This window comes from Notothenia coriiceps, unplaced genomic scaffold (genome assembly GCF_000735185.1).
Source record: "Notothenia coriiceps isolate Sejong01 unplaced genomic scaffold, NC01 NC01_scaffold00017597, whole genome shotgun sequence".
Taxonomy (NCBI): Eukaryota; Metazoa; Chordata; class Actinopteri; order Perciformes; family Nototheniidae; genus Notothenia; species Notothenia coriiceps.
The window spans coordinates 39102-64250 of NW_011350298.1; the positions used below are offsets into that span (position 1 = coordinate 39102).

Here is a 25149-nt window from a genome sequence, read left to right on the forward strand (position 1 = left end):
AAGTCACAGTTTGTCGTAAAACTGTTGAAATATAAGACTATGAAAAATACGCAACTAGAAAGACTACAAATCACAGAATCCCGGTCCCGCATGCTGGCTCTCACGGAACCGACTAACTCCCCTTGTGTGTATGTACAGCTCTCAACATGCCCAGACTTGTAGTGATTTTCACCTCTTTTAATACTTTTCGCCTCATTTTGAAAGAAAGAAGTGAAATGTGCTAACGCGACGGCCGTCTTGGTGTGTGGTGCAAAACGGGAGATGTAGTTCATTAGGCGCGTTCCCACCGGAGTAATTTTACCCCATACTTTTCCCGTTTAGTTCCGTTAGTACCCCTAGTGTCGCGTTCACACCAAAAGGAGTGCCGGGAACTTTTATCCCCATTTTTAGTACCAAAAAAGTACCAATTTCAATTGGCGGGCGTCAGAACGCCGACACCTCCTCATCACTCCACGGCTCCCATGTTCACACCCCGTAAAACTCTGAAAAGTTTTGTGAAGCCACCATTGTATTTGCTGGCATTAACATCATTAGCATTAGCCCCGCGCACCAACGGAGAGAGAATAACTTATGGCAACACAAAAAAAAACATGGGAGCCGCGGAGTGATGAGGAGGTGTCGGCGTTCTGACGATTTACTCGGAAGGCTGCTGGGTGTCCCAGCAGCTTCTACTGAAGCCAGTCCCCAACTCCGGGGACTTCCGGCCGGGGACTTCGGGTGGCAGGATACGCCGTGAAGTGGTTTGCGGCCTGCCAGTAAACCCAAAGCAGAAGAAGACGAAATGACGTCAGCGGCTCATTTGCGTAATCTTCCCTCAGGGAAAAGTACTCCGGTGTGAACACGATTGGTACTTAGTGCCCTGGGGTAATAAGTGCCGGGGCACTAAGTACGGCAAAGTGCTTGGTGGCTATTGAGCGGTTTCACAAAAAAAAAAGTGTTACTTCAAACGGGATCGAAAGATAATCTTTCTCTCTCCATTGAATTCAATTCAATACATACTTTTTCCGAAATAAGGTCCCATGGAGATCCCCCGGAAAAGGAGGGACTTCGCCTCTCTATTGACCCTAATCGACTATCTAAAGCCAGTGCAGATGGATGTCTGCGTTAGCCAATAGTTACTTTAGAAAGAAAGGTATTTCTGGAAACATTACGAGTGTGTACAGCAGGTTAATGTCACTATACGTTATTAGAGCCAGAGCCAAATTATTCTGTTGTTCCTGATCTCACTGAAGTGAGAGCAAAATCCTTTGAGCAAGTTTAATCAATATGAGAAAAGTGAAACTAGCATGTTTATTTGTCCAGATAATAATTGAATACTAATTAATGAAATATCACATATACCGATAGCAAAGCAAAGATTTTGATTGGCAGGTTTAAGAATAATTTATTTTCTACATTGACTGTATGTTTTTATATATTTAATTCTAACTCTACACACATTGTTTTCCCTGTTTTTAACTGATTGTATTTCTTCTTTGAACTGCAAACGCCTATTATAAAAAAATTGTGTACAGTTTGGTTGGTTAATTGACGATTCAACCAGCAGCCACCAGCTTTTTGTCCTTAACCAACAGCAGCAGCAGCAAGCTCTCAGCCCTCTCTAACAGCAGTTAGATTGTGAACGAGCGGACAGCAGCCATCAGAGCCTCACACCGACTCAAAGCACCACAGCCCACACACACACAGTGCCAGAAGCCAAGCACACCAAAACACAAGTAGTCCATCCAGGACCAGGAGAACCTCTGCAGTTATCCTACATACTGGAAATACTTCAGGAGGGCATGATGTATGAGACATTTAAATGGTATTTGATATTATTAGAAAGCATCACTTTGTTTTGGAAGAATAGTTCCTCAAAGTGTGTGTTATGGCTGTCTAGTATGAATGAATATATATATATATTTTTTTAAGAAATCCATGTTGTTGTCACTCTAACAGATCCAATTTAAAATAAAAATGTGTTATTTGTGCTCTGTCTGTGCACATTGCAACTTTCTTCAACATCACAGTGAGCACCTTGGGTACATTCATTTTCTTTAAAATGTTGTATCAAGATTTGTTTAGGTTTGTATAATTACTATTGTCTGATAGAGTGATATCTACGTTTTTAAACTACTAAAAGGCTATGTTCTCTAAAATATCTGGCACAAGTCGGATCATTAAACTTTTATCACCCATCCTGGAAAACATCTATGAACTATTTCCAGTTGGGTGGGGCTGGAAACCCTTTAAAAACCTATGGCTAATCTACTTACTCCACACCATTTTTATTATCTTTTTAACTGATTTATTGATAGATGGACATCATGCACCCGAACAGTGAATCCAAATATGTAAGTATGCAGTTAAGTCTTAATTCATCAAGCTTTGAATCCATTCAAGAAAAAACCCATTTCCAAGCCACTTCAAAACATTCCATGTCAGCTCCAATCGCAGCGAAAATCAGATTTCAAAACCTCATGATTTTGAAATCCTCAGAGAAGAGGAGCGGGTTTTTGGCTCCAGAAGATAAACCCAGCTCAGGTCTGATGATGACAGGAGCCTCACAGAGGGTCACAGCTCTATTCAACACAAAGTGAGCACAGTTGGCTGCTGTGTATTCATCCCAATCATGCAGTGTTGATCCTTCACCATCCAACATGCACACACATACAGAAACAAAAACAGGGTTTCTTTCTCCCATTTGCAATCCCACTCACTTCGACAAACACACACAAGCTGAGAGAGGAAGAGGAGAGTTGTTTTGACAGATGTTTGCCTGTTAACATTTTCAGCATTCCTCACAAACCGACCAATTAGTTATACAGCTGAGACGAGCTCAGAAGAACTATCTTGGTTTCTCTTGTGACTTCTTTCCATCTCGTCTCTCTGCCTCCGCCTGAGCCCAGCAGTGAGGACAGTGGTGTGTGTTGACAGATACAGGTTATTAATTAGCATGTGGTCTGTTGTCTAACCCAGAACATGTAGCGTGTGGTTCCTCTGAGTTAATGTGTGTGAGGAGAATAAAGAGCTACTCTCAGGTTTTTTTACCAGAGATAGAGTCGGTAGAATGGGAAGTACACCCATTTGAAAATGCCCACAGGTTGTTCCTATGCTCAAATTCAATACAGACATATTAGTAAACTCTCTCCCAAATCCAAATACTGAAATATGTCATGTAGAATAAGGCTGAAACTGCTTAATAAACTATTGGGAAAGATTTTGAAACTGACTATATGGGTGAATGTCCTTGCTGATAATGTCTGGTTTCTGGCTTTAGCTAGTAGCTCATGCTCCAATTGTATTAAATAGGATATTATTTATTTTTTTATTTAAGGAGGTATTCCCCTTTAAAGACTCCTCAGAACTGATTTACCAACAAACTGATGAAAAACTTCCTCCACACGTACACTGGTATTTATGTTAACCAAGCTTTTTTCTATGCTTTTAGGCCTTTCCTCCACAATAACACAGCATTTGGTCCATGAAAATTGTGATTTTGTAAAACTCTTGTTAGGGTGAACCATTTAGAAACTGACATGTAGAGAGGGAGTGTTTGGCTTGTTTAAGCGCCGTTGACTCCTTTAAGAGAATGCAGTGGCGGCAGAAATACATCTATAATTGCAGAAGTATCCAAATGACTTTACTTAGATGCTCACAGGTGAATGTAAAGTTACTGTTTCCCTATGTTGAGGGACAGAGGGGTCAGAATGTGTTGTGGAGCTCCCATTATCCAACACTCCCATGAATCAGACACTGCTGCACACATGTTTGGGGTTGTGTGTGTATGCATGTGCATAGATAGGATTTAATTTCTTAGAGCTAAGGAGGATGAAACCCAATGTACAAAAATACCTATGTACGAGTGGACTAGGCCTTAATAGGATTTATTTATTATGATTGAGTTCATTCAGATTCCTATTTAACTGACTTCCTGTATAGCTGTTAGTGGATGCTGTGAGAGGAAGCAGCCAGTTAGTTAGAGTCAGAGTCATTCAATCAAAGCAGCAGACTGACATACTTGCTGTGGCTGACGGAGACCCCTGCCCTGCGATGGACATGGATGACACCTTCCGGACCGGCAGCTGGTCTCCATGGTGAGGGGATGCTGTTACCACGGCTGTTGCCATGGATACATTAGTAGGGTAACCCTCGTTTCCTCCGGACATCTCGCTGTCCCCCTCCTCGTCCGAGTTATCCGAGTGCAGGGGGTTGGTGAAGCTCAGGGCAGTCCTAACAGGAGTGGAGGAGGAGGAGGAAGAGGAGGAGGAGGAGGGAGCGGCACGGTCTGAGGAGGAAGACGAGGAGGAGGTTTTGGGGAAGTGTTTGTCAGGACTGTTGCAGGCCTGACTCCATGCTGCATGGCCACCCTTCACGTCCAGTTTCTCCCCCCCGAGTGTCTCCCCCTTCTCACTCTTCACAGGGAGGTGGTTTGGTCTGGTGAGGACCCCCCCCTCTGCAGGACCCTCCCCACACCCACCCGCTCCTCCCTCTGTGCCCGAGTCCTCCGACAGCGAAGAGCTAGACGTGAGCAGGGATTGGCCAGAGCGGGCTTTGAAGGCGTGGCTTCTCTGTAGCACTCCTGCGTTATTGGCTGAGCCGCTGCCCGCTCCGCCTGCTACCCCCATGGAGGAGGAAGTGTCAAAACTACGAGGTCCTTCCTGTAACGGCACCTTTTTAATCTCAATGCTCAGCTTTCTCTCGATCCGAGGAACGCCGGAACATTCTAAAACAGCCGGGGAGAGTGGCGAGGAGGGGGTCTGCGTCTGGCCCGAGTCCGATTTGCTGGATGTTGATTTGTTGTTATAGTTGTCGTTGAGATCTAGATTTGAGACCTGAGTCGGCTGTTTTCCACTTTGTAGATTTTGGTCTTTCTGCTCTGAGGGACTGCTCTGCTTGTTTAGACTGGGTTCAGATTTGTTCTGCTGCTGGTCGGCGTCTTTATTCTGAAAGGAAAAGTAAAGGAAAAATTGAAGCACCTTTTCCAAATGCAGCACCACCTAGAAAACAACAGAAGTCGTCTCTGTTTTGGGGGGCAGGTCTGAAAGGGAGTTAGTGTTTAGGGTTGGTTTTTGTCTTATTTGATATTTGTAAAATACAAAAATGACCAGCAACTGTGTACGTTTCTGTAAAGCTGGACTCACCTGTGTAGCCAGGACGTGGATGACAGGTTTGGGGTGGTAGCGGTCGTTGTCCTGCCGTACGTTTGTGACGGTGGGGAAGGCTGACGGGGGAGACGGAGTCAGGATGGGGGGGACGGGGTGAGGCTCAGGCGGCTGCAGTATCTCCTCCTTCACATCCCCTTCTCCCTGGGCACTACACAGAGAGACCAACAGAAAAAGAAAAAGAAATTAAACCCTGTATATCCAGAGATACCATTCATTTGTATTCAACATTTGCTTCAAGAAGAGAGTTTTACACGTTAAAGTAATGACCAAACCAAAAGAAAGAGAAAGAAGGAGTTGGCAACAGGTTTCAAGACTGTGGTTAAGAAAATTAGGAAATGAGAATGATGAAAAGGCAAGAATTTCATCACAGGGCTCAAACAACCGTCTGACATGAATTATTCTCTTTCTATAAATAATGATGAATCAACTCCGACTGAATGTATTGCACACATTAATACAACTAAAAGGGAGTTTCTGATAATGTTGTGACGATAGTCACCACTAGGTGGCAGAGTTTAAAATGTTGTATGTTTCACCTATACAGTTTCAGGATTTTAGTGCAAAAGTGATGACGTAAAGCAAACTGAAAACAGACTGAATTCAGAGTGCATTCCTCTCAAATAATTGTATTTATTATCTAATGTTTCTGGGACTGCAGTGCAGAGTTGAAGACACATTTCCAAAGGAAAATGCTTACATTAAGAAAAAGTATCTTCAGCCAGCGTAAAGAGAGAGTTACGTGGTATTCAGTGGATGTTTGTGCTAGTACAGTATCTGCAGTAATGCATAAGGATGTGATATATATTTCACTAGCCTGTGTTCTCTGTGCTTATGAACTACTTATAAACAGACCTGCTGATAATAACATGAATGCAGGATACGGAGGTTGTGAGCAAGCCAGTCCTACAGTTATGGAGAGTTAACAATAAGATCATGTCACACTCCACAGGATATACATGTATATGTTTGCAAATATACTGTATATACACAGTAAAAAAACTGTGAGAGGAAGTGGTGGCGTGCCAAACCTAAAGCTGAGGCAAGCGCTAACGTAGGACTGCACATGATGCTGTGTGTGTGTGTGTGTGTGTGTGTGTGTGTGTGTGTGTGTGTGTGTGTGTGTGTGTGTGTGTGTGTGTGTGTGTGTGTGTGTGTGTGTGTGTGTTACAGATAATAACAGGAGCCTCTGTGCTTCTCTCAGTCTTTGTTATTTTCCCAGAAACCTCCATTTGATCCACTGCAGAATTCATACAGTCATCCTTTGGTTTGTTTTGTTTCCCTTTTTGTTGTTTTGTCTCCAGTAGTTGTTACATTCTCTAACTTTCTCGTCGCTTTGTGTTTCTTTTTGGTTGTGTTGCATCAACTTGGTTGTTTGTTTTGCTTGTTTTTTTTAATTATGATTTGCTTTTTATGGTGGTATATTCTTGTCCCTGTGGTAGTTCTGTTTCTCTTTGTGACTTCAACAAGCAGAACATGTTAGCTGTCACTTCAAACTGAGGCCCCCTGACATATTGGACCCTTGAGTTTGTGCTCAGAGGCAGTGGCGTTTTCTACTGGAGGCCAAGGGAAGCCAGGCTTCCCCTGTTTTTTCGGATTGTAGTTATAATTTTAATAAATAAATAAAAACACTTCGTTTAGTTTCGGAAATTCTTTGTTTTGTGTTGCTGCCGGCCCGTCTCTCCCCCATTCTCTTTGAGTATTTTACAAAGAGTGAAACAGCGCCCCTCTAGATGTTATGGTGAAACAGTAGATTACACTCTCTGCGAGAGGAGGCCAGCCGAAATTGGCTTCCCTTGGTGAAAAAAGAATGGAGGAATTGACCAATCAGACAAGGCTTACGTCATGCCCCTGCCAACCTGTGATTAGTCAGGGCCATGCCAAGGGAAGCCAGAGGCTTCACAATCCAATCAAATCACATCAACTAGTGTTGCAGCGACCCGTCATAAAACCCGGAAGTAAGCTGCGCTCGTTTTCCCGGTTATGGCTAGAAAGGATCCGTCTTGTGTAAAACTCTCGCGAGAGTTTGGCTGAATGTCACGTGGCTGAATGTTTACGTTTGGCAGGCAGCCTTTCAGTTAGCCAAACTCTCGCGAGAGTTTTACACAAGACGGATCCTTTCTAGCCATAANATGTAATTCTCCATGTCCACTTGTTGCTGATGGTTGGGGTAGAGGAGCTGTAGATTTTGCACTAACATCTGTAGCATGGTCAGTAGCAGTAGCTGTAGCTACTGACAGTAGCTACAGCAGTGAGCAGCAGAGGTGGGGAGAGGTGGGGCTATGGCTTCATCGTTATCAGGAAATGATCATATAGGACGTACACACGGAGCCGTTTGCCCCCCCAGAGCGTTCCGTTTGCAGATCTATCCACCTTTGGACCCGTTATCGTTTGCGGGGTCCGTATCCGCATTTCCGTTACGGCCTCGTGTGAACGAACGGGCTATACGACAGAGAAAAGTAGCGGATACAACCGTTTGTGTTCTCGTATAAACAGCACGTTACGCTGTTCTGAAGAAGGTAAACACAGTGAAGGCGGTGCGTAAAAAGGCACAGCTCTCGGCGCGCTGGTGCTGCACTTCTCAGAGGCGGAGTTACACGTCCCGCTGCCTCCTGATGCTGCAGCCATTTCATGAAGTGAAGGAGGTTTTCCTTCTATAAAACAGCGGTGGGCAGCAGATACTGTGAGAGTCCCAGACATGAATTCATAGATCAATGCAGACTGGTTTACAGACTCTCCTGTTTTGCCAATCCGGTGCTTAAACAAATAGCATGTCCTTAAAATGAAGTCTGAGTTTGGAATATATCTCAAATAATGTATGAACTGTATAAACATAACGTCTGCAATGAAACGGTTGTCTCCTGTGTGCTCCTCTTCCTACTTGGCGCACCGGTAACTTTCTCACGAGAGGCTGAGACCTTAGGCTGAGCTGCCGAAGCCCTCGGAACATCATAACAGCCATTTTCAACTGTTTTCTGGTGAAGGTTTAACTAGGCTACTGGATGAAATAATATGACTGGTATAGGTGCGAAACACGGCAGTAACACCTCCGGTCCGCGGCCCAGGAGTTGGGAACCCCTGATTTAACCAACTGAGAGAATAATAAAAAAAGGCACTTAAAGCGATATCGTGTGAACACGATCAGTCGAGCAGCAGGAGCTTTTTAGATAGAAAAGTCTTGCTGTTCTTTAGAAGTTTTTACAAAGTTTGACTGTGACACTAGAGGCCACGGTGATTCACTGCAGATTCAGAAATGTCCCTCAATGTATTCAATATAGTATATTTTCCTCTTATATTTTAAATGTAGCATTTAGCACTATAGATGGTGCTGAAGCCTCTTTCTTCATCTTATAAAATATGCTTGTTGAGTTAAAAGGAAATTAATGATTCCCATTTAATAAAATGGAATCAACTTAGAGCTAATTCAATGGAAATGTAAACCCCTTTTTAACTCTGAGACAACATATGTCAGTAAAGAGCAAACCGACTCTACGCACAGCTTAAGTGAAGGAAATATTACAATCTCACTTTTAATAAAACAGGCACTGACTGGTTTATTTGGGCCAGTTAAATCTGCCTTGCCACTTTTTGTAATTATATTACAGTAGAAAGTAATGGTGTTTAAGGTCATATTTTTTGTGGACGAAACACATTTTTTAACCTATGCAGACCGTTTACATGCACCAAAACCCACAACAAAAAAAACACTACTGGAAAGAGAAAACACCCAACAGCCTTGAAGGGGCTCTTCATGTTGGTGAATATTGTGGGTCGGCTCAAGTTAAAGAACTGTTAGCTGAATTTGAGCCTGCTTCCCATTGACTGCTTGAGTCTTATCAGTGTCAGACTATTAGATCTGGCCTCACTTAACTTAATGCACAGGAGTGTGTGGGGGGGTGGGGAGCTGTGGTATTCCTAACATTAAGGGTGGGTATAATATGTGTGTGAGTTTAACCATTGTAACCGCTGTGTATGTAAGACAGGGCTCTGGGCAGAACATATGTAATGGCAAAGCTTGATTGAAACTCAAATTTGAGTTTTCACTCATTCAACACTCATTTAAGTTTTTTTCTCCCTAAAACTTAAATTACTCTTTCATCTCTTACAGATCTGTATTTCAGTGTGATTCTCAGATTAAGTTTCTCTGTCATCATTCTGTCTGCTATCATTTCTCTCTTTCCTGTTCCCCTTTGCAGAAAAGCACCCCCATCATCAGTGTAACCCTATGCTGCTATCACATATCATCTGTGTAGGAGCAGAGAGGAGAAAATAATTCATCATCTATCTCTATTAAATCTATTTTCCTCTCTTGTTTTTTTCCAGAGGTTACGGCGGTTATCGACTAAATACCGCACAGAGAAGATCTACCCCACCAACGTAGGAGAGAAGGAGGAGAATGTCAAGAAGAACAGATATAAAGATATACTGCCATGTAAGTACAAACACATACATGAAGTATGTTAATATGAATCGGAAAAAGTGTCTCCCACTTATACATGCACTAACATAAAGCACAAAGTAACTGTTCTTGGCTACTGTATTTCCTAGTTGCTGTAAAGGTCTGACACACACACACACACACACACACACACACACACACACACACACACACACACACACATACACACATACATATACATACACACATACATACATACACACACATACATACATACACACACATACATACATACATAACATACATACTACATACCACACACACAACACACACACACACACACACACGTACACACACACACACACACACACACACACTAAGTTGTATCTTCTTGGTAATGCACTTATGGCGCATTTCCACTACAGCGCGGTTTAAGCGTGCCGTGCCCGGCCCGTTTTTGGTTGCGTTTCCACTAGGCGTAGTTCCGGCTAGCGGGTATTTTTTCACAGTTTTCTGGCTCTCCAAAATCGAGGTTCTTTCCGGGCCAACAACCGGGCTGAATATGCTAAACTAGTGAGAGAATCGCTTGCAACTACAAAATGAACATATTTTACCGTAATACACGTTTCAAAATGATGCTGAAGTAACAACATTCTGATACCGGTTAGTAAAAACCATGAATTAATGCTTTGACAAGTCTACAGACAAGTCTGCAGGCGAAAAACCTTTTAAAATGTGTGTTTTCTGAATGGAGATCGACTAAGCTAACGTTGCATATGCTCCGACCGTCCACACTCACAACAACGGCCTATACAGACATAAATAAACCAGAGACTGTATTCACAATGACAAAGACAGTCTGTGGTTTGTACTTCTTTAACTTTTGTCTAGTTTCTGAACAGATATGAGGAGCTGTGAGCTCTGAGTGCTAACAGCTAACGGCTGATGTTGGTTTTGTGTTTCGCATTAAAGATGACGTCACGGCTCCGCCTAAACTGCGTTACTACCCCAGTTCCTAAGTTGTAATGGAAACGCAGCATAAAGTGAGCCTGGCCTACCAAGGCCTAACTATACCGTACTAAGCCGTGCAAGGACCGGCAGTGGAAATGCGCCATTAGTGACCTTAGGGGGAGCTTCCCTGACCCAACATCTGTCCTACTTTTTTTATTTTGTATTCCTTTATCCTCTTTTTCTCCATCCTTCCATCCACCCACTCATTCATTCATTAAAGGTCCCATGTCATGCTTTTCTGGTTATTACCCGTCCCCTTGTGTGTTATGTAGTTTTTTCTGCACAAACCCTCAAAGTACACCCTGTAGCGAGTAAAACTCTAACACAGAAAAGACCTGTCTATGCTGCCCCAGAACGCCTCGTTGGAGATTTCTCTTTTTCCATTTGTTTCTTCCTGTGTATGGTGACGTGCCCATACCCAAATGAACCCATTGGTCCAAATGGACCAATCCCTGGAGCTCTTCACACACACACACACACTCTCTCTGCTGCAGCACCCCTCCATTAACCTTATTTTACATTTCTCTCCTACTTGTCCTCGCTTTATCCCAATTTGCAATCCACTCTTTTCTCTTTGTCTTGTTTCATTTCTGCCTCTGCAAGTAGGAAATACTTAAAATGCACCAAAGTAAAGACTTCTTACTTTCTGTCTATCCACAGTTGACCACACCAGGGTGAAGCTGACGTTAAAAACAACCAATAATGACTCGGATTACGTCAATGCTAACTTCATCAAGGTAAAAGAAAGCACCTGAAAGGCCTTTTGTTGTTTGACACTTTGATTACAGTGTTAGGAAGATATATGTGGTATAAAGGGCTCTATGAATGACAGGGAGATAAGGTGTGTGAAAACAGGATGGATTTGTGATCTTGCTTTCTTTCGCTCCCTTCAGGGTATGGATGGCCCGGAGGCGTATATTGCAACTCAGGGCCCCCTGCAGAACACTGTCATCGACTTCTGGAGGATGAACTGGGAGTATAATGTAGCTGTGAGTATGGCTTAGAGCTTAGAACCTTTTTCCCTAGAGCCCCCCCCCAAATGACTCCTGTTGGAAGGGGGGGTGGGTTCAAAGTCTCAAAAATGCTACAACTGCTGTCACAAACTGGATGAATGTGAAGTATTTTGTTAAAGGAGGATGAAAGCGTAATTAAGGAGCACTATTGGAGTGACTTTGATGGTTATTGGACTCAGGATTCATTCATTTGGATTCCCGCTGTATGAAGAAATTAAAGGACGGCGCGGAAGTGGAAACAATTCACAAAGGGATTAAACTGTTTAACACATGCTCAAAGTAAACTGGATTTTGCCTATGTGTTTAATCTACAAAATGGAGGAGCCTGATCTGATCGGAGCAACTGTGACAAATAATCCAACTGAAACCGGCATGGACAATGACTGTTTTTAAAAATGCGCTTATCCAGACAAGCCCGGTTTGGACACTTTACGGGCAGAAGAAAGAATTTTTATTCAAATTAATTAATCAATTATTTTTTATATTTTATTGTAATGCAGAGACAAGGCTTTTAGCGGCAATCATGTATTGCGTTACTTTTAAAAAAATGTTTTACATATAATTGTAAAAAAAAAAAGGCGAGCAGCCCAGGTTGGGAACCACTGGCTTAGAGGATGGGGGAACCAGACAGGATGATTCAGAGAGCAGGAGGCTGTTAGCATAGAGCAGGGCCTCTGGGTCCAATAGAATAGCAACAGAAAGATGTAACCTACCGCTTTGTGTAGGGACAATAATTAAAGTAGGGAAATGAATATTTAATGTCAGACAGATGGGGGGTGCGTATGGTTGAAGCAGATGGACAGAAAGGGGGGAGCTGTGATAAGGTTCAGCTCACACTCGGGACGTTGCAGCTGGGATAATTACTCCTGTAGGATCAAAGTGATGTGAAGTCTGCTGGACTGAATTCAAAATACAGAAAGGTTGAGCCACTCTCTATTAAAGCTTTTAATATTCTGCATACATAGAACATAAAGGAAGGAAGCAATATTTTCGGAAATGTACGATTTATCCGTGAGTATAAATATTGATTTGTAATCCTTCCTGTTTGTGTCCCTGCAGGTTATTGTGATGGCTTGTCGAGAGTTTGAAATGGGAAGGGTAAGGCCCTGGTATTTAATCCCTCTGTGTGCGTTCCAGTGCACGCTTATGTGTGTGTTAATGTGTCCTCATACACTACAGTATGTCTTTGGTTCCATCAGTGTGTTTGTCAGTTAGAACATTTTAAAAACGTAAAGAGAATCACTTATTTGCCCCTCGATTATTTTGTCCTCATCTGTCCTTGGTGATGATGTTTGTATATATAAAAATTATATCGCAGTGTTTGTGAAAAGATGTCGCTGGAGGCTGTTACCAAAGCCTGAACTGACTGATAAAAAAGTGTGATGTCTCAGATAATGAGCATATGTAACTACAAATGTCAGTTTTGCACATATGGTTATAGTATCTTATATTCAGTAATTTTTTTCTGTAATTGTCATTGCTGATGTTCCACTTGTCACATTAATTGTTTATTCTGAGCCAGAACGTGTGTGTGTGCACAGGAAGCTGTGGTATTTGTCTGGTATGTTGTTCTCAGCCAAAGCTAACTCCTTTGCTTCTCTCGTTAGAAAAAGTGTGAGCGGTATTTCCCGCTACTTGGGGAGGAGCCAATGAGCTTTGGCCCCTTCAGAATCTCCTGTGTAAGTAGACATCTCTAATATCACAGCTGTGTGTGTGTGTGTGTGTGTGTGTGTGTGTGTGTGTGTGTGTGTGTGTGTGTGTGTGTACGTACGGAGAGTGTATAGAGAAAAGGGGGCGGGTGGTCTGGGCTCCTGCATTTCTCACATTTTGTTCTAATGGCGTTTTAGTCAAGGATTGTGTTAATGTTCTCCCTGTCTCTGCTGTTTGCAGGAGTCAGAGCAGGCCAGAACGGACTACTTTATCAGGACTTTGACCGTGGAGAATGAGAATGTAAGTCTTCTGACACTGTAAACGTTCTTTTGTTGCCCCTGCCAGTCCTCACAATAAAAAGTCAATATTGGAAATGTATGCAAAATCACAAACAAATAATCAACAATGCTACAAATATGTTCATATCATCACTGTGTAACTCCACTAAAAGTAATGAAATGCCTAACATATCGCCCCCACATTCACTTAGGCTGCTCATCTTTGCCTGATGATTCAATTCCCTGTCCTTCCATCGACCATTTTTTCTAATTAAATGTTCTTAAAAAAAATCCCTGTGTGTGTAGGAAAACCGGAGGCTAACACAGTTCCATTATATGAACTGGCCGGATCACGACGTCCCCTCATCGTTTGACTCCATACTGGATATGATCGCACTGATGAGGGAATACCAAGAGAACGATGATGTTCCTATATGTGTGCACTGCAGGTAGGTCAGCACGGACAAACTGTGCAGACTCAAATCCATTGCTGCATGTACTGTAACTAAGGCAACTCAACCAAAAAAAGACTGATGTGATTTTTATTATTTATTAAATTATACCTCACTCTCCAATTGCCTGTTCTAGTTAAAGACTCACATGTTCTACTTACTTATGCTTTCAAATTGAATTGTATGACTCATGATGACCAGTTGTTTTCTTTGAGGAGGCAGTGAGAATTTGCAACAGGTGGCTGGCATTACTGTGTGTCTGTGTGTGTTTTGAGTTCCAAGTTTGAACACTGTAGTTAGACCAGACACACACATATGCAACTACTTCTGGCGAAAGCTATAACTTGTGTTTAATCATTTGCTGATATATAATGTAGATTTGGTAAACTATGTATCCTTCCATAGTTTATCTTAAAGAGCCCCTGTTATGCTTTTGGGGGTTTCCCTTTCCTGTTAGATAGGCCTTTGAGAAAAATAAAGCATTTGAACATTAAAGCATGGAGACATGTCACGGTAGAGGCACTAAATACTAATATAAACCTGAAAATGAGGAGAATAGGTCCTCTCTAACTTATCTTGTTGAGAATCTTATAATAGCTAATATAGTTATGTATTGTTAAGGGTCTAGGCAAAACATTAATGACTCAAAGATGAATGGCAATTCTCACCATTAAAGAACTTAATTTGGGGACGTCATTAACATGCATAATGCACTGATTCATGAAACTAGGTTTATGCTGCACACATGCGTGGGTATCCACACAGCACACACACACACCGTCTCCATGTGTGTATAATCAGCTCTAATGAGCAGCCTGCGGACGTTTCCTGGTTCCTCTGTTACACAGCAGGACTGAAGCTGCTCCTGTAAAGATGTGTGGTGCGCTGTACTGTCTGTGTGCACACACACCGCAGAGGCTCTGTGACAGCATGAGATAGAGTTTATGTTTTTATGTGTCGGACATGATGCCACATACTCCGTAGCTCCTGTCTCCATCCTGTCTGCTGAGGTGTTGTGGTTGTCGGTACTCCTTTTATTGTTTTCTCACAAACTGAAATCCAGAGTTGTTAGTAAGTGGATTAATATTTGCAATGACAAGGATAAAGCTCAGGAGTGTATATGTGTCTTCATACATGTGTCTGCTTCTGTTGAATCTTATCTCTCTGACTGATTATACAGTGCAGGCTGTGGGAGGACGGGTGCTATCTGTGCTATCGACTACACATGGAACCTTCTGAAAGCTGGGGTATGTGAACACACACACAAGCACACACACACACACACGCACACACACACGCATGCACACACACACGCACACGCACACACACACACACACACACACACACACACACACACACACACCACACACACACACACACACACACACACACACACACACACACACACACACACACACACACACACACACACACACACACACACACACATCTAAATCATACCTGTTCAAATACACAGGGTAACTGTTATGTGGAGATTCAAGTGGGAATTAACACCTTTGATTTGTGCTTCTACAGAAAATACCTGAAGATTTTAATGTTTTTCGGTTGATCCAAGAGATGAGGACGCAACGACACTCTGCTGTTCAGACCAAGGTTTGTTCTTCACTTTTTGTTATCACACACAGACAAGTATCACCATTTAAGGTGAATTGACTGAAATACACATGACTCAAAGTTATTGGAATATTGTTCAGTAGTTATAGAATAATAATTAGGGATTTGATGCTACTTCATTTTATTTGTAAGTTTTGTTTTATTGTGTTTTTGTTGTGTCTTAAATTATGCTCTGGTGCTTTTATGACTTCTTAACATGTGGGTTCATTGATCATTGTACGCCTCCTATATGGATGTCTTATTGTTTTGTCAAGCACTTTGTCTGTGAAAAGCGCTTTATAAATAAACTTTACTTACTTACTTAATGCTAAGCTTCCTTCAAACAGGGAAGCTCGGAGCTAAGATCAACATTGTGTGATGTGTGTCTGGTTGTCAAATGAACATAATTCCACCAGCACAAATGTCTCAATGTTTAATTGAAACACCAAGTTCCTTACCCCAGAGGATGCAAATCTTGTTTAGAAAAATAATTCATTATTTTTGGGCAATATTAAACACGTAAGGACACATAATACTGCATAACAAGCATTCTATCTTTATAATCTTTACAAGAAGTTGCTTCAAGTTATTTCTGTCTTTTTTTATGGTTCCCCATTTGAGTGACAATGAGTGACAGTAGTGGCAGCGTTTCCTCCATTCCATAGCCCGGGTCATGTCTCTTCCTTGCCGTGTTCCTTGCTGCACACCTGCTTCAAAATGCTTCCTAGAGTAGCCCGGGGTCAACACATTCCCTCCGTTATCTGTAACCGGTTCCAGAGGTTTGACCTGGGAAGTTCTTCATTTTCCAGCCATTTCTTTAAAATCTTTAGGCAGCATTCATTACAAAATAATGAGTGTTATAGTCTGAACAAAGCGCCCATCTTCATTTGCTGCTTATATATGATGTCTTCTCCCACACATAAAAAGAGCCCTGTTAGATATCTCATAGAATTGCCTTTGATAGAGACTGCTGGGAGCCGGTAACTGTAATGTAATTTCTGAAAATGCATTGCAATACACTTACTGCCTCACCGGGAACATAATGTGATTATATCAGCCTGCATCGGGCGAGGCCCTTCTGTTGTTTTCACACAGGTTCTATAACACAGCCTTGTAAATTGATGTTTTTGAGTACAGACATGAGAATGTTATTGCTTTTATATTGATTTTCCGAAAAACCAATTGTTTTCCTCCCTTCTCCTTCACCTCACCTTCTCTTATCTCTATCCTTCTCCCTCTTTCTTTGTCTCCCTAGGAGCAGTACGAGTTGGTTCACAGAGCGATCGCCCAGCTCTTTGAAAAACAACTGCAGCTACTGGAGAGCCCCGCCAACACGCAGATACACGATGGCATGGTATGACACACACACACATATTGTGCATGCTGTCTGGTGTTAAAGAAAGACAGGATGTCGCTGAGTAACGCACTCGGAGTGGGAAAGAAACACAAATAATTAGTCACAGGGGTGGGAGGAGAAGGGAGAGGGAAGAGAGGCCTTCAGAAAACTTTGCTTTTGACACAGACAGAAAAAGAGTCTGTAAACAGACCTCTCCTCTGCAGGGGAGGGACTCTATACTGTTAGACCTATTTAAGAAAAGCCAGAATAAACCTTGCTGTGTCAGTTCACACTGCCCTCTTTCTAATTTTACTTCACTATCCTCAGTTACCCCAAAACACACACTCAATTGCAACCAAACCCAGAAAGTTTATGTAACATACAGGAAAAGCTGAGAAGCAGTACCAGAGCTGTCCTCTGTGACTCATCTTAGCTTGAAGTGCAATGCTGAACGATTACATTTTGTATACAATCCAATCAGGTGTTGTATGTAGCTGCCGTCCATCATGCCACATCATTGTGTAGCAGACTGGGGGAAGCTACTTTGAAACTAATGAAGCTCCAAGCTACTCTTCATTGTAGTTCAAATGCGGAAACTATACACTCCCTCCCCTGCTCAGACTGAAGCTGATTTAAACTCAAGTGCACCTAACAGCATCATCAGAAATAAGCATTATTCTTATACCACTTTTGGAATATTGGGACTTAAGATGGGGGATGGCAAAGCAGAATTTCAACAATGTCTAGGATTTAAATTTTGAAATAAATGCCTCTTTACTAGTGAAAAATCCCAATATCATTATTTTGGTCAGGCAATTCTCAGAGACAGAATGGAAAGTGTCTGGTCCATTTAATGTTCATTCACAAAAAGTGTCCGTATCAAAAAATAAATATATAAATATAAGATCACATAAATATCTTAATGGTTCTAAATATAATATTTCATAAATAACGCTTTAACTCAAATATATCTGTCAGATATATCCACGTTAGATCAAAAATAATGTTAATGCTAACATCTAGAAAGGTAACGTGATAATAGAAAGAGCTACTCTACTAGACTGCCACTAGAAAATGCAGTGAAACTGGTTGAAGCAGCACTTCCCCACACTGATCGAGAAGATGAAAGACAAAGTGAGACAGAGACCGACAGACCCAAACACAGAGGACACATTGGGTGTTTCTCAATGTCGAGGACGCTTGCTTGGTAGCACATGTCTTCCGAGTCACTTGCTTCAGAAGCGAGGCAAGAATCCTTCCTGGCATTCGGAAAACGAAGAGTGGAGCAAGTGAGCAGGTGTGCGTCATATGAGAGGACCCGCCTTACATTTTCCGCCACAGATTTGGGGAAATTGGTCCGTGCGCAAAGCATTGTGGGGATTTTAAGACCGCGGAGTCTACACATGTGCAGCCTCGAAATGTCTCGCTACGAAGTACGCTGGGCTCGGTAGAATTGCAAGTATGCTGGACATTGGAACAGTCCTTCGGCGGCACTCGATGACGTAGTATGCTTGAAATAGTGGCTCTGGAGCAGCTTTACTCGACATTGAGAGACACCCACAGACCTCCAGTCCACTTCCTGCTTACGAAGCTCTGATGACATCACCCCTCTCCCATAATGCACTTTGTGTCTCAGAATAGACATGCATCCGTTGGGAAAGGGAGACCCTTCCAAGAGACGGTCACAGGGACACACAGCCATGTTGACATTAGAAAGACCCACACTCTACACTGTTGGGGAAAGCTTCATTTTAATGGTTATGTTTTTTTAAAGATATGAACGTCCTGTTTTTGAGGAAACTCAGTTTAAATTGTTTTATTTTATAACATAATCTGGAATTTCATCAACACAGTCGATCATGTAAGCCAGAAATGTATTAATATCTCAAATAAAACATCATATTTATTTGTTGCATAATAACTTAGATTTCTAATCCTTACTCTGGAAATGACCAAGCATTTAGGATCAAAACACACAATCAAAGTTAATAAGAACAGCTCCTAAACTAAATTCAACTATTATTATATATACTAAAAAAAGATTAAAACTGAATTCTGGATACTTTATTTCTCGCAATTAAATACATAGTAACAATTTAGATGTGATGATAAAGACTTTGCGAGTCTGGAGGATTTTTATATATATTTATTTTAAACCTGTCCCTATGATCTTAATTATTATAGTATCTCTAGAATGTGTGAAACCTGTCCACTGAACTGCAGTCAACTTTTAATTGTTTCAAAGTTTGTTTTTATTAATAATTTGTTAAGTGTAGGCGTGTGAACATCAAGTGTGTTGCTACTCACTGTAACCTTGTGGTTATCTTACACCAAGTCCAAGAGCACACACACTGACTCATGTCCAGTCAGCCATTGTCAGTGACTCAAACACCCACATAGGTGCTCTCAATGGCAGTCAACAATAAGCACACACACACACACACACACACACACACACACACACACACACACACACACACACACACACACACACACACACACACACACACACACACACACACACACACACACACACACACATCCCACACTCTGCTGGCAGCAGGCGCTGCATTGTTTGCAGGGAGTTTTCCCACCAAAGGATCTCCACAACACACTGTGTTTTCATCATGAACCCTGAAGGAAGAGCTCATGTGGCCTCATTTGCCCCTCTGTGTTGAGCTTTTGACGCCTGAAGTTGTCCCGTCATCTTCTCTTTATCAGTGGAGAGAGAGAATCAAATTAATGAGTCACGGGGGAGGAGAGGAGAGGAGGAGGAAGCTGAAGGATGAGAGGAAGAAAGGGAAGATTAGGCGGGAGGAGGAGCGCTTCTTTCAGGAACAATTTCAATCCTTCAGTGAAGCAACTTCCTGCCTCTGCTCCAGAAACATCTAGAGAGGAGAGAGTTAGAAGGGCGCTGTTGGAGAACACTCTCTCAGCTGGAGGGACATCTCTAGAAAGAGGCTCTATTATACTTCCTGTAGTGTGTTATATAGCTTTCTGTGTAAATGGTCTGCAAAGACTAAAATCCCTGTGCTCCCTCTCCAGAGGGAGTTTCTCTCCCACACACCCCGAAAATGTAAATAGTTTGAGGTATTTGGCACACAATTTACGGGGCTACTTAAGGTTTATACAAATCTATTTCAACTCAATATAATTTGGTCTTCATAGATTGTTTTATTCTTATCATTACTTCAGTGGAAAAGCAAATTACAATATATAAATTGAAATGCATTATTATAATTATTACAGAAATCCTTTTTTTCACTCCTAAGACTTGGTTATTGGAGAGTTGTGACTGAAGGATATGTTTTTCAGTCCCATGATGTAATGGAGACCTCTTTCTAACCTAAATCATCAAATTCCAGTGGTATGAAACAATCGTGGAACTTAAACTCAAATGTGTGTGTGTGTGTGTGTGTGTGTGTGTGTCCAGGAGGAAAACAGTCCAGATAAAACAAGCCAGCAGTCAGATGATGAGAGATGGGACACCCCGCCTCCAAAACCTCCACGCATACGCAGGTAAGATTTTTGTTAGCTTTTCAAAACTTCAGAGAAAAGGATGAATAATCCCGCACTCATCCTCCAAACGATGGATGAACACAGCAGTGAGCAGTAGATGGGAAGTGAGCACAGTGTGTGTAGGGGCAATCCAACAAAACAACAAGTGTGTGTGGAGTAAAAACATATTAAACTGACCAACCAGAAGCAGCTGCGTAGTTTTCATCAGAGTTTTTTGACACGTTATTCTCCACCAGCCCACGCCCGGCCTCCACTTTTACTGAAGTTAACTTCTGTTAACTACAGTTGTGGCCTGAGGAGGAGCTTAATGTATCTATAGACAGATTTAGCACATTTTAACAATCCCCTGCAACACAACGTGGTGTTGCGTGTTCCACAACCCTCGGCTAGTTAAAGCAGAGCAGCTACAGCTTTCATCTCCCTCTGTGACAACAAACACACTCGTTCTTACTCGCAGGCATATGGTTGGTATCTGTCATATGCATAAACACTCTCTCTTTCTTTGGCACGTTTCCCACATTTATCACCCTCCTCATTCCTTTCTTATCCTCTCTTCCTGCTTCTCTTCTTCTCCCTGCCCCCTTTTCCTCACCCTCCCCTTGATTTTAATTTTGATCTATGAGCCCAGCAGGGGTTGTCCTCCACTTTCTCTCAGTTCATCCCCAGCCCCCTTATTTCCTCTACTTATGAAGTATGCACAGCATGCTGTTCATGCAACAGCTTTAGATAGATTCTCAAAAATGTTTCCCTTAATTACCTGTTGCTCTAAAAACGTCCAGTTTGACAGCATTTTTTTCCGCTTGTGTGTTTTTCATTCGGTACCATGGTACTTAAGATGATTGCATTCTCCCAATTCTAAACCTCTGTAAAGGCAGAAAATGATCCATCACATACATGACCTTTTTTATGTTTCTCTAAAGTTGTCCTGCTCAGCTGAGATTAATTTGTCTCCGTTCTGATGGGAAAGCAAACATTTTTCAGAGGTCCTAATTTTGGGATGCAGCTTTATTTCTTGCTCTATGTAAAACAGACACATTTGAAGTCAGAGAGATGCTGCCAAAAAAACAGGCTTTCCTGGAATACTTTAAAATCTCAGTTCTGTGTCTTTCTCTGTCTGTGTCATCCTTCACTTTCCTAAAAGAATAATGTCAGGCCTGGTTTAAGCCTGGGAATATTTTAGTGATGGTGGAAGAAGCTATTTTTACCAACATAGTCCACATTCTACCGGCCGCACTCCCCCGGGTCACTTTAGCAGTGCAAGTGTGTGTGTGTGGGAGAATCTTTTTCTGTATGTGTGTGTTAGAGGAAAAAACTGCCGGAAGTCAAATGAGCCTGGCATCAAGGTTATGGATACTGAGTCATAGCTTTTATATACATACAGTGTACACACATATTCACAACCACACCCTGAGGAGTCATATCCTTTGAAATGTCACAATAAAGTCTGTCAGAAGCATCTCAATAAGTACCAATAGGTGGCATTAAAGATTTTGTTAGCTCTTTAGTCTTTTTTACTTATGCTTTGATGAATTCCTTCTTCTTTTTCAAACAATAACTTGTAAAAGTAAAAAATCCAAGCTGAGCTATCATTTTATTAATCCATAAAATCATAGAAGTGTAACCATCCCTATTACCGGAAAATTGGAAATAAATACCCAGAAAACTATACTTAAAAAACAAATATTTCACAAAAGCCTGTGGGACCATTTCAAGAAAGGACAGGGACAAAAAACTTTTTGTGTCTGTATAAATCTATCCTCAGCACAACCTGAAACCAGGAAGTGTCTCTTTAAGTGAAATCGCCCTCTGGCACGTCGCTGCTGTGAACCAACTCTGTGATTAAAAATGCAGCGTCTTCCCTCTGGGGCTCATGAGGAGGGACAGAGCGCTGCTTGAGTTTATGAGAGCGTGGGCGCTGCATACATTTCAAGTTCTTGTGAGTGCGTGCATCTGTGCATACATGTGCGTTTAGAGGCTGCATTTGTACGTGTGTGTGATGTTTGTGTGCCCATGTCTGCGCTTAAACAGAATGGATGCTTGTAGTGTTTAATACTTCAGGGAGCAGAACAACTTGTGCATGGTGAGGTATGTATAACGCTCTTTGAAGCATATTTAAAAAGCAGTTATAGGCAAACATTTAATACATGGTTTTAAAACAATATAATAGACAGATATAAGGACATAATAAAGTGTTTATTATTATACAGTTTTTTCAGCTATAAGATCTTCTATAAATACAATTGTAATACAAGTAATGTCAGAAATAAGCAGGTAAAAATCCTAACATTCAAGATGTTTTCTGACAATAAAGAGGGCAAAAATGATAAACCAAGAAATTCTAACCTGATAACAGTTTTTTGTACAGCCTTTACTTACAGTACAGACCCACAGGAGGAGTTATAGCCCTTTACAAATACACAATAATGTCTGCATATGACTGAGTCATAGTACACCTCATTTATTATATGCTTACAGAACATCAAGGAAAAATACCTCAGTCTTTTTACATCTGCACACACAAAAGTACAGATCTGAAATAGCAATGTATATGATTTAAAACAAACAAATGTATAGTGTTTGACAGGTTATGGGAATTGGTTCAAGAATGTTACAAATTATTTTTCTAACAAGGCAGATCATTCTGGTGAATAGTTCAAATCAAAGCCAATTAAGGAAAATAAAAATAAAGGGGAGTGTGTGAGAGAAACTCAGGGACTTTAGCCTTTGCAGACCATTAACATGCACAGAAACCTACAGAACACACTACAGGAGAGGGAAAGCCCAAACATCAGAATAGGGCCTCTTTAAAGTAAGTTGCAGTATGGCCATGTATTCACAGATGTAGAACGTTTCTCACAGAATATCAGCACAGCTCACATTGAGCTTTGATCATTTGACTCTGTTTATTGCAGCTCAACACTGACACTACTACTTTATTCTCTTGATGCACACCCACGTAATATTTTCATGCATCCTTTTTTCATGGACGTCCTAGTGCTGCAGTTTTCACATGGTTTATGTGCTTTCACTCTTTGCTTTATTGTTTTTTTCTGTAACGTATTAGCTGCTGTAATAGCTCAGCTTCCCTTAGGAATCATTTTAATTTAATCCGATCATATCTTAGAGAACACAGGGCCGATTCATATCCCCATGAAAACAAGCAGCAGCTGTGCGAATCCTCTGTGTTATTGCCATGTTATATATTTTCATTGCTCATGCACTGAGGATACAGAGGAAGACATTCTCATGGGTGATTTACGTTTTCATTAAAGAGAGCTCCTTTAACCTGGAGGCCATATGTTTCTTCATTCTGATGGTTAAAAAATGTCTTATTTGAGCTCAATCTCAGCGTAAGATCATGACCTCTGTCCTGAGAATTATAACGAATGTTATTATTAAGGCTCGACTGCATTTGATCCATTTTGTAACCAGGAATAAAGGGAAAAAAACTTTTATAGTGTACAGTTTGTGTTGGTGGAGTCGAGTGTGGTGTGTTTCACAAAATAGTAATGGTATCCTATATATATTTTTTAATTTCTGGCCTATTGTAGTCGATGTTTTAGTATTTAGAAAATATATACGCTTTGGATTGACATTACATTTGGATTACATTTCATTTAGCTGATGCTTTTATCCAAAGCGACTTACAATAATATTCAACCATGAAGAAACAGACTCAGAAACAAGAATCCTGCAGGTACATTTCATATCTATAAACCCAACCAGATTAAGTGCTACTGCATTAGCTTCACTTAAAGTGCCCCGGACAGAAGAGATTTTATATATATATTTTTGTTTTATTGGCCAAGGTGCAGTGGAAATAGGTGAGTTTTCAAGATGTGTCAACTTTCTGATATCCTGGTATCAGTAGGAAGCTCATTCTACCATTTAGCAGCCAGGATAGCATACCATGTGTATATTATGTGTGGGTCCAACTAGCAGTGAGGGAGTAGCAAGCCGATTGGCCGATGCAGAGTGATGAAGTGTAGGATTTACCATGTCCTGGATGTAGGAAGAACGATAGTTACGTATGTAACTACGGTTCTATGAATCCTGGATGACCGCCAGAGGCGGCGCTTAGCACTGAATATCTTCTGTCTCTCGCATGCGCAGGTCGAATACTTATATCAACAAAGTCACGTGTGACCTCGTATGACCCCGGAAGGCCTAAGTTCCGGTGTTGTCAATGAGTTCAGTCATATGGAATCTTCTCGCGGGAACACAAGATTCCGAGTGACCAAGAACTCTGGCGGTCATCCAGAATTCATAGAACCGTAGTTACATACGTAACTATCGTTCTATTTCATCCTTACTGACCGCCAGAGGCGGTGCTTAGCACTGGATGACCTATACAACAGAGTCACAAGGAAGTCTGAATACTTACCCTATAGGGATGGCCTAGGTCAGGGGTGCCCAACCAGTCGAATCTCCCCGCGATCGACCGGTCGATCGCGAGATGTGTCTAAAAATAGAACAACAATATTCTGTTTTATCGTTAATGTCCTACAACATAATCTTCCTGTGCCAGAATAATGCACTTGAACGCATCAAAGCTTTGTGATTGGCCGGCGTGAACCCATGTGTCGGGGCGTGGCTGGTGGGCAGTGGGCACTATTTTGTTGACGTTTTCCGTGTCAACAGGAGTGACACTCCGCACACACACAAGACCGCAATTATGGCAGAAGCAAAAAAGCCCCAAATATATCATTTTCACTCCGAGTGGGAGGATCATT

At 41.7% G+C, this 25149-nt stretch overlaps 2 protein-coding genes across 2 annotated transcripts in view; one reads left to right on the forward strand and one right to left on the reverse strand.

Moving 5' to 3' along the window:
• The window catches only part of LOC104950473 (tyrosine-protein phosphatase non-receptor type 12-like), a 10217-nt gene extending 3226 nt beyond the window's left edge, over positions 1–6991 (reverse strand). Inside the window, exons 1-3 of the mRNA XM_010777003.1 lie at positions 6987–6991; positions 5124–5295; positions 4001–4925 (exon numbers count right to left, since the gene is read on the reverse strand). Coding sequence (XP_010775305.1) covers positions 4001–4925; positions 5124–5295; positions 6987–6991 — 1102 coding nt within the window. The remainder of the gene's footprint in view (positions 1–4000; positions 4926–5123; positions 5296–6986) is intronic.
• A 1767-nt stretch (positions 6992–8758) lies between these two features.
• Positions 8759–20416, forward strand: LOC104950474 (tyrosine-protein phosphatase non-receptor type 12-like; the record flags this gene model as incomplete). Its single annotated transcript, XM_010777004.1, has 13 exons — positions 8759–8770; positions 9341–9361; positions 9468–9576; positions 11215–11291; positions 11448–11543; positions 12627–12665; positions 13175–13246; positions 13458–13517; positions 13802–13944; positions 15128–15194; positions 15484–15561; positions 16817–16915; positions 20331–20416. Coding segments are annotated over exons 1-13 (959 nt in total), but the record flags the coding sequence as incomplete, so codon positions are not given.
• Between the last annotated feature and the right edge of the window lie 4733 nt (positions 20417–25149).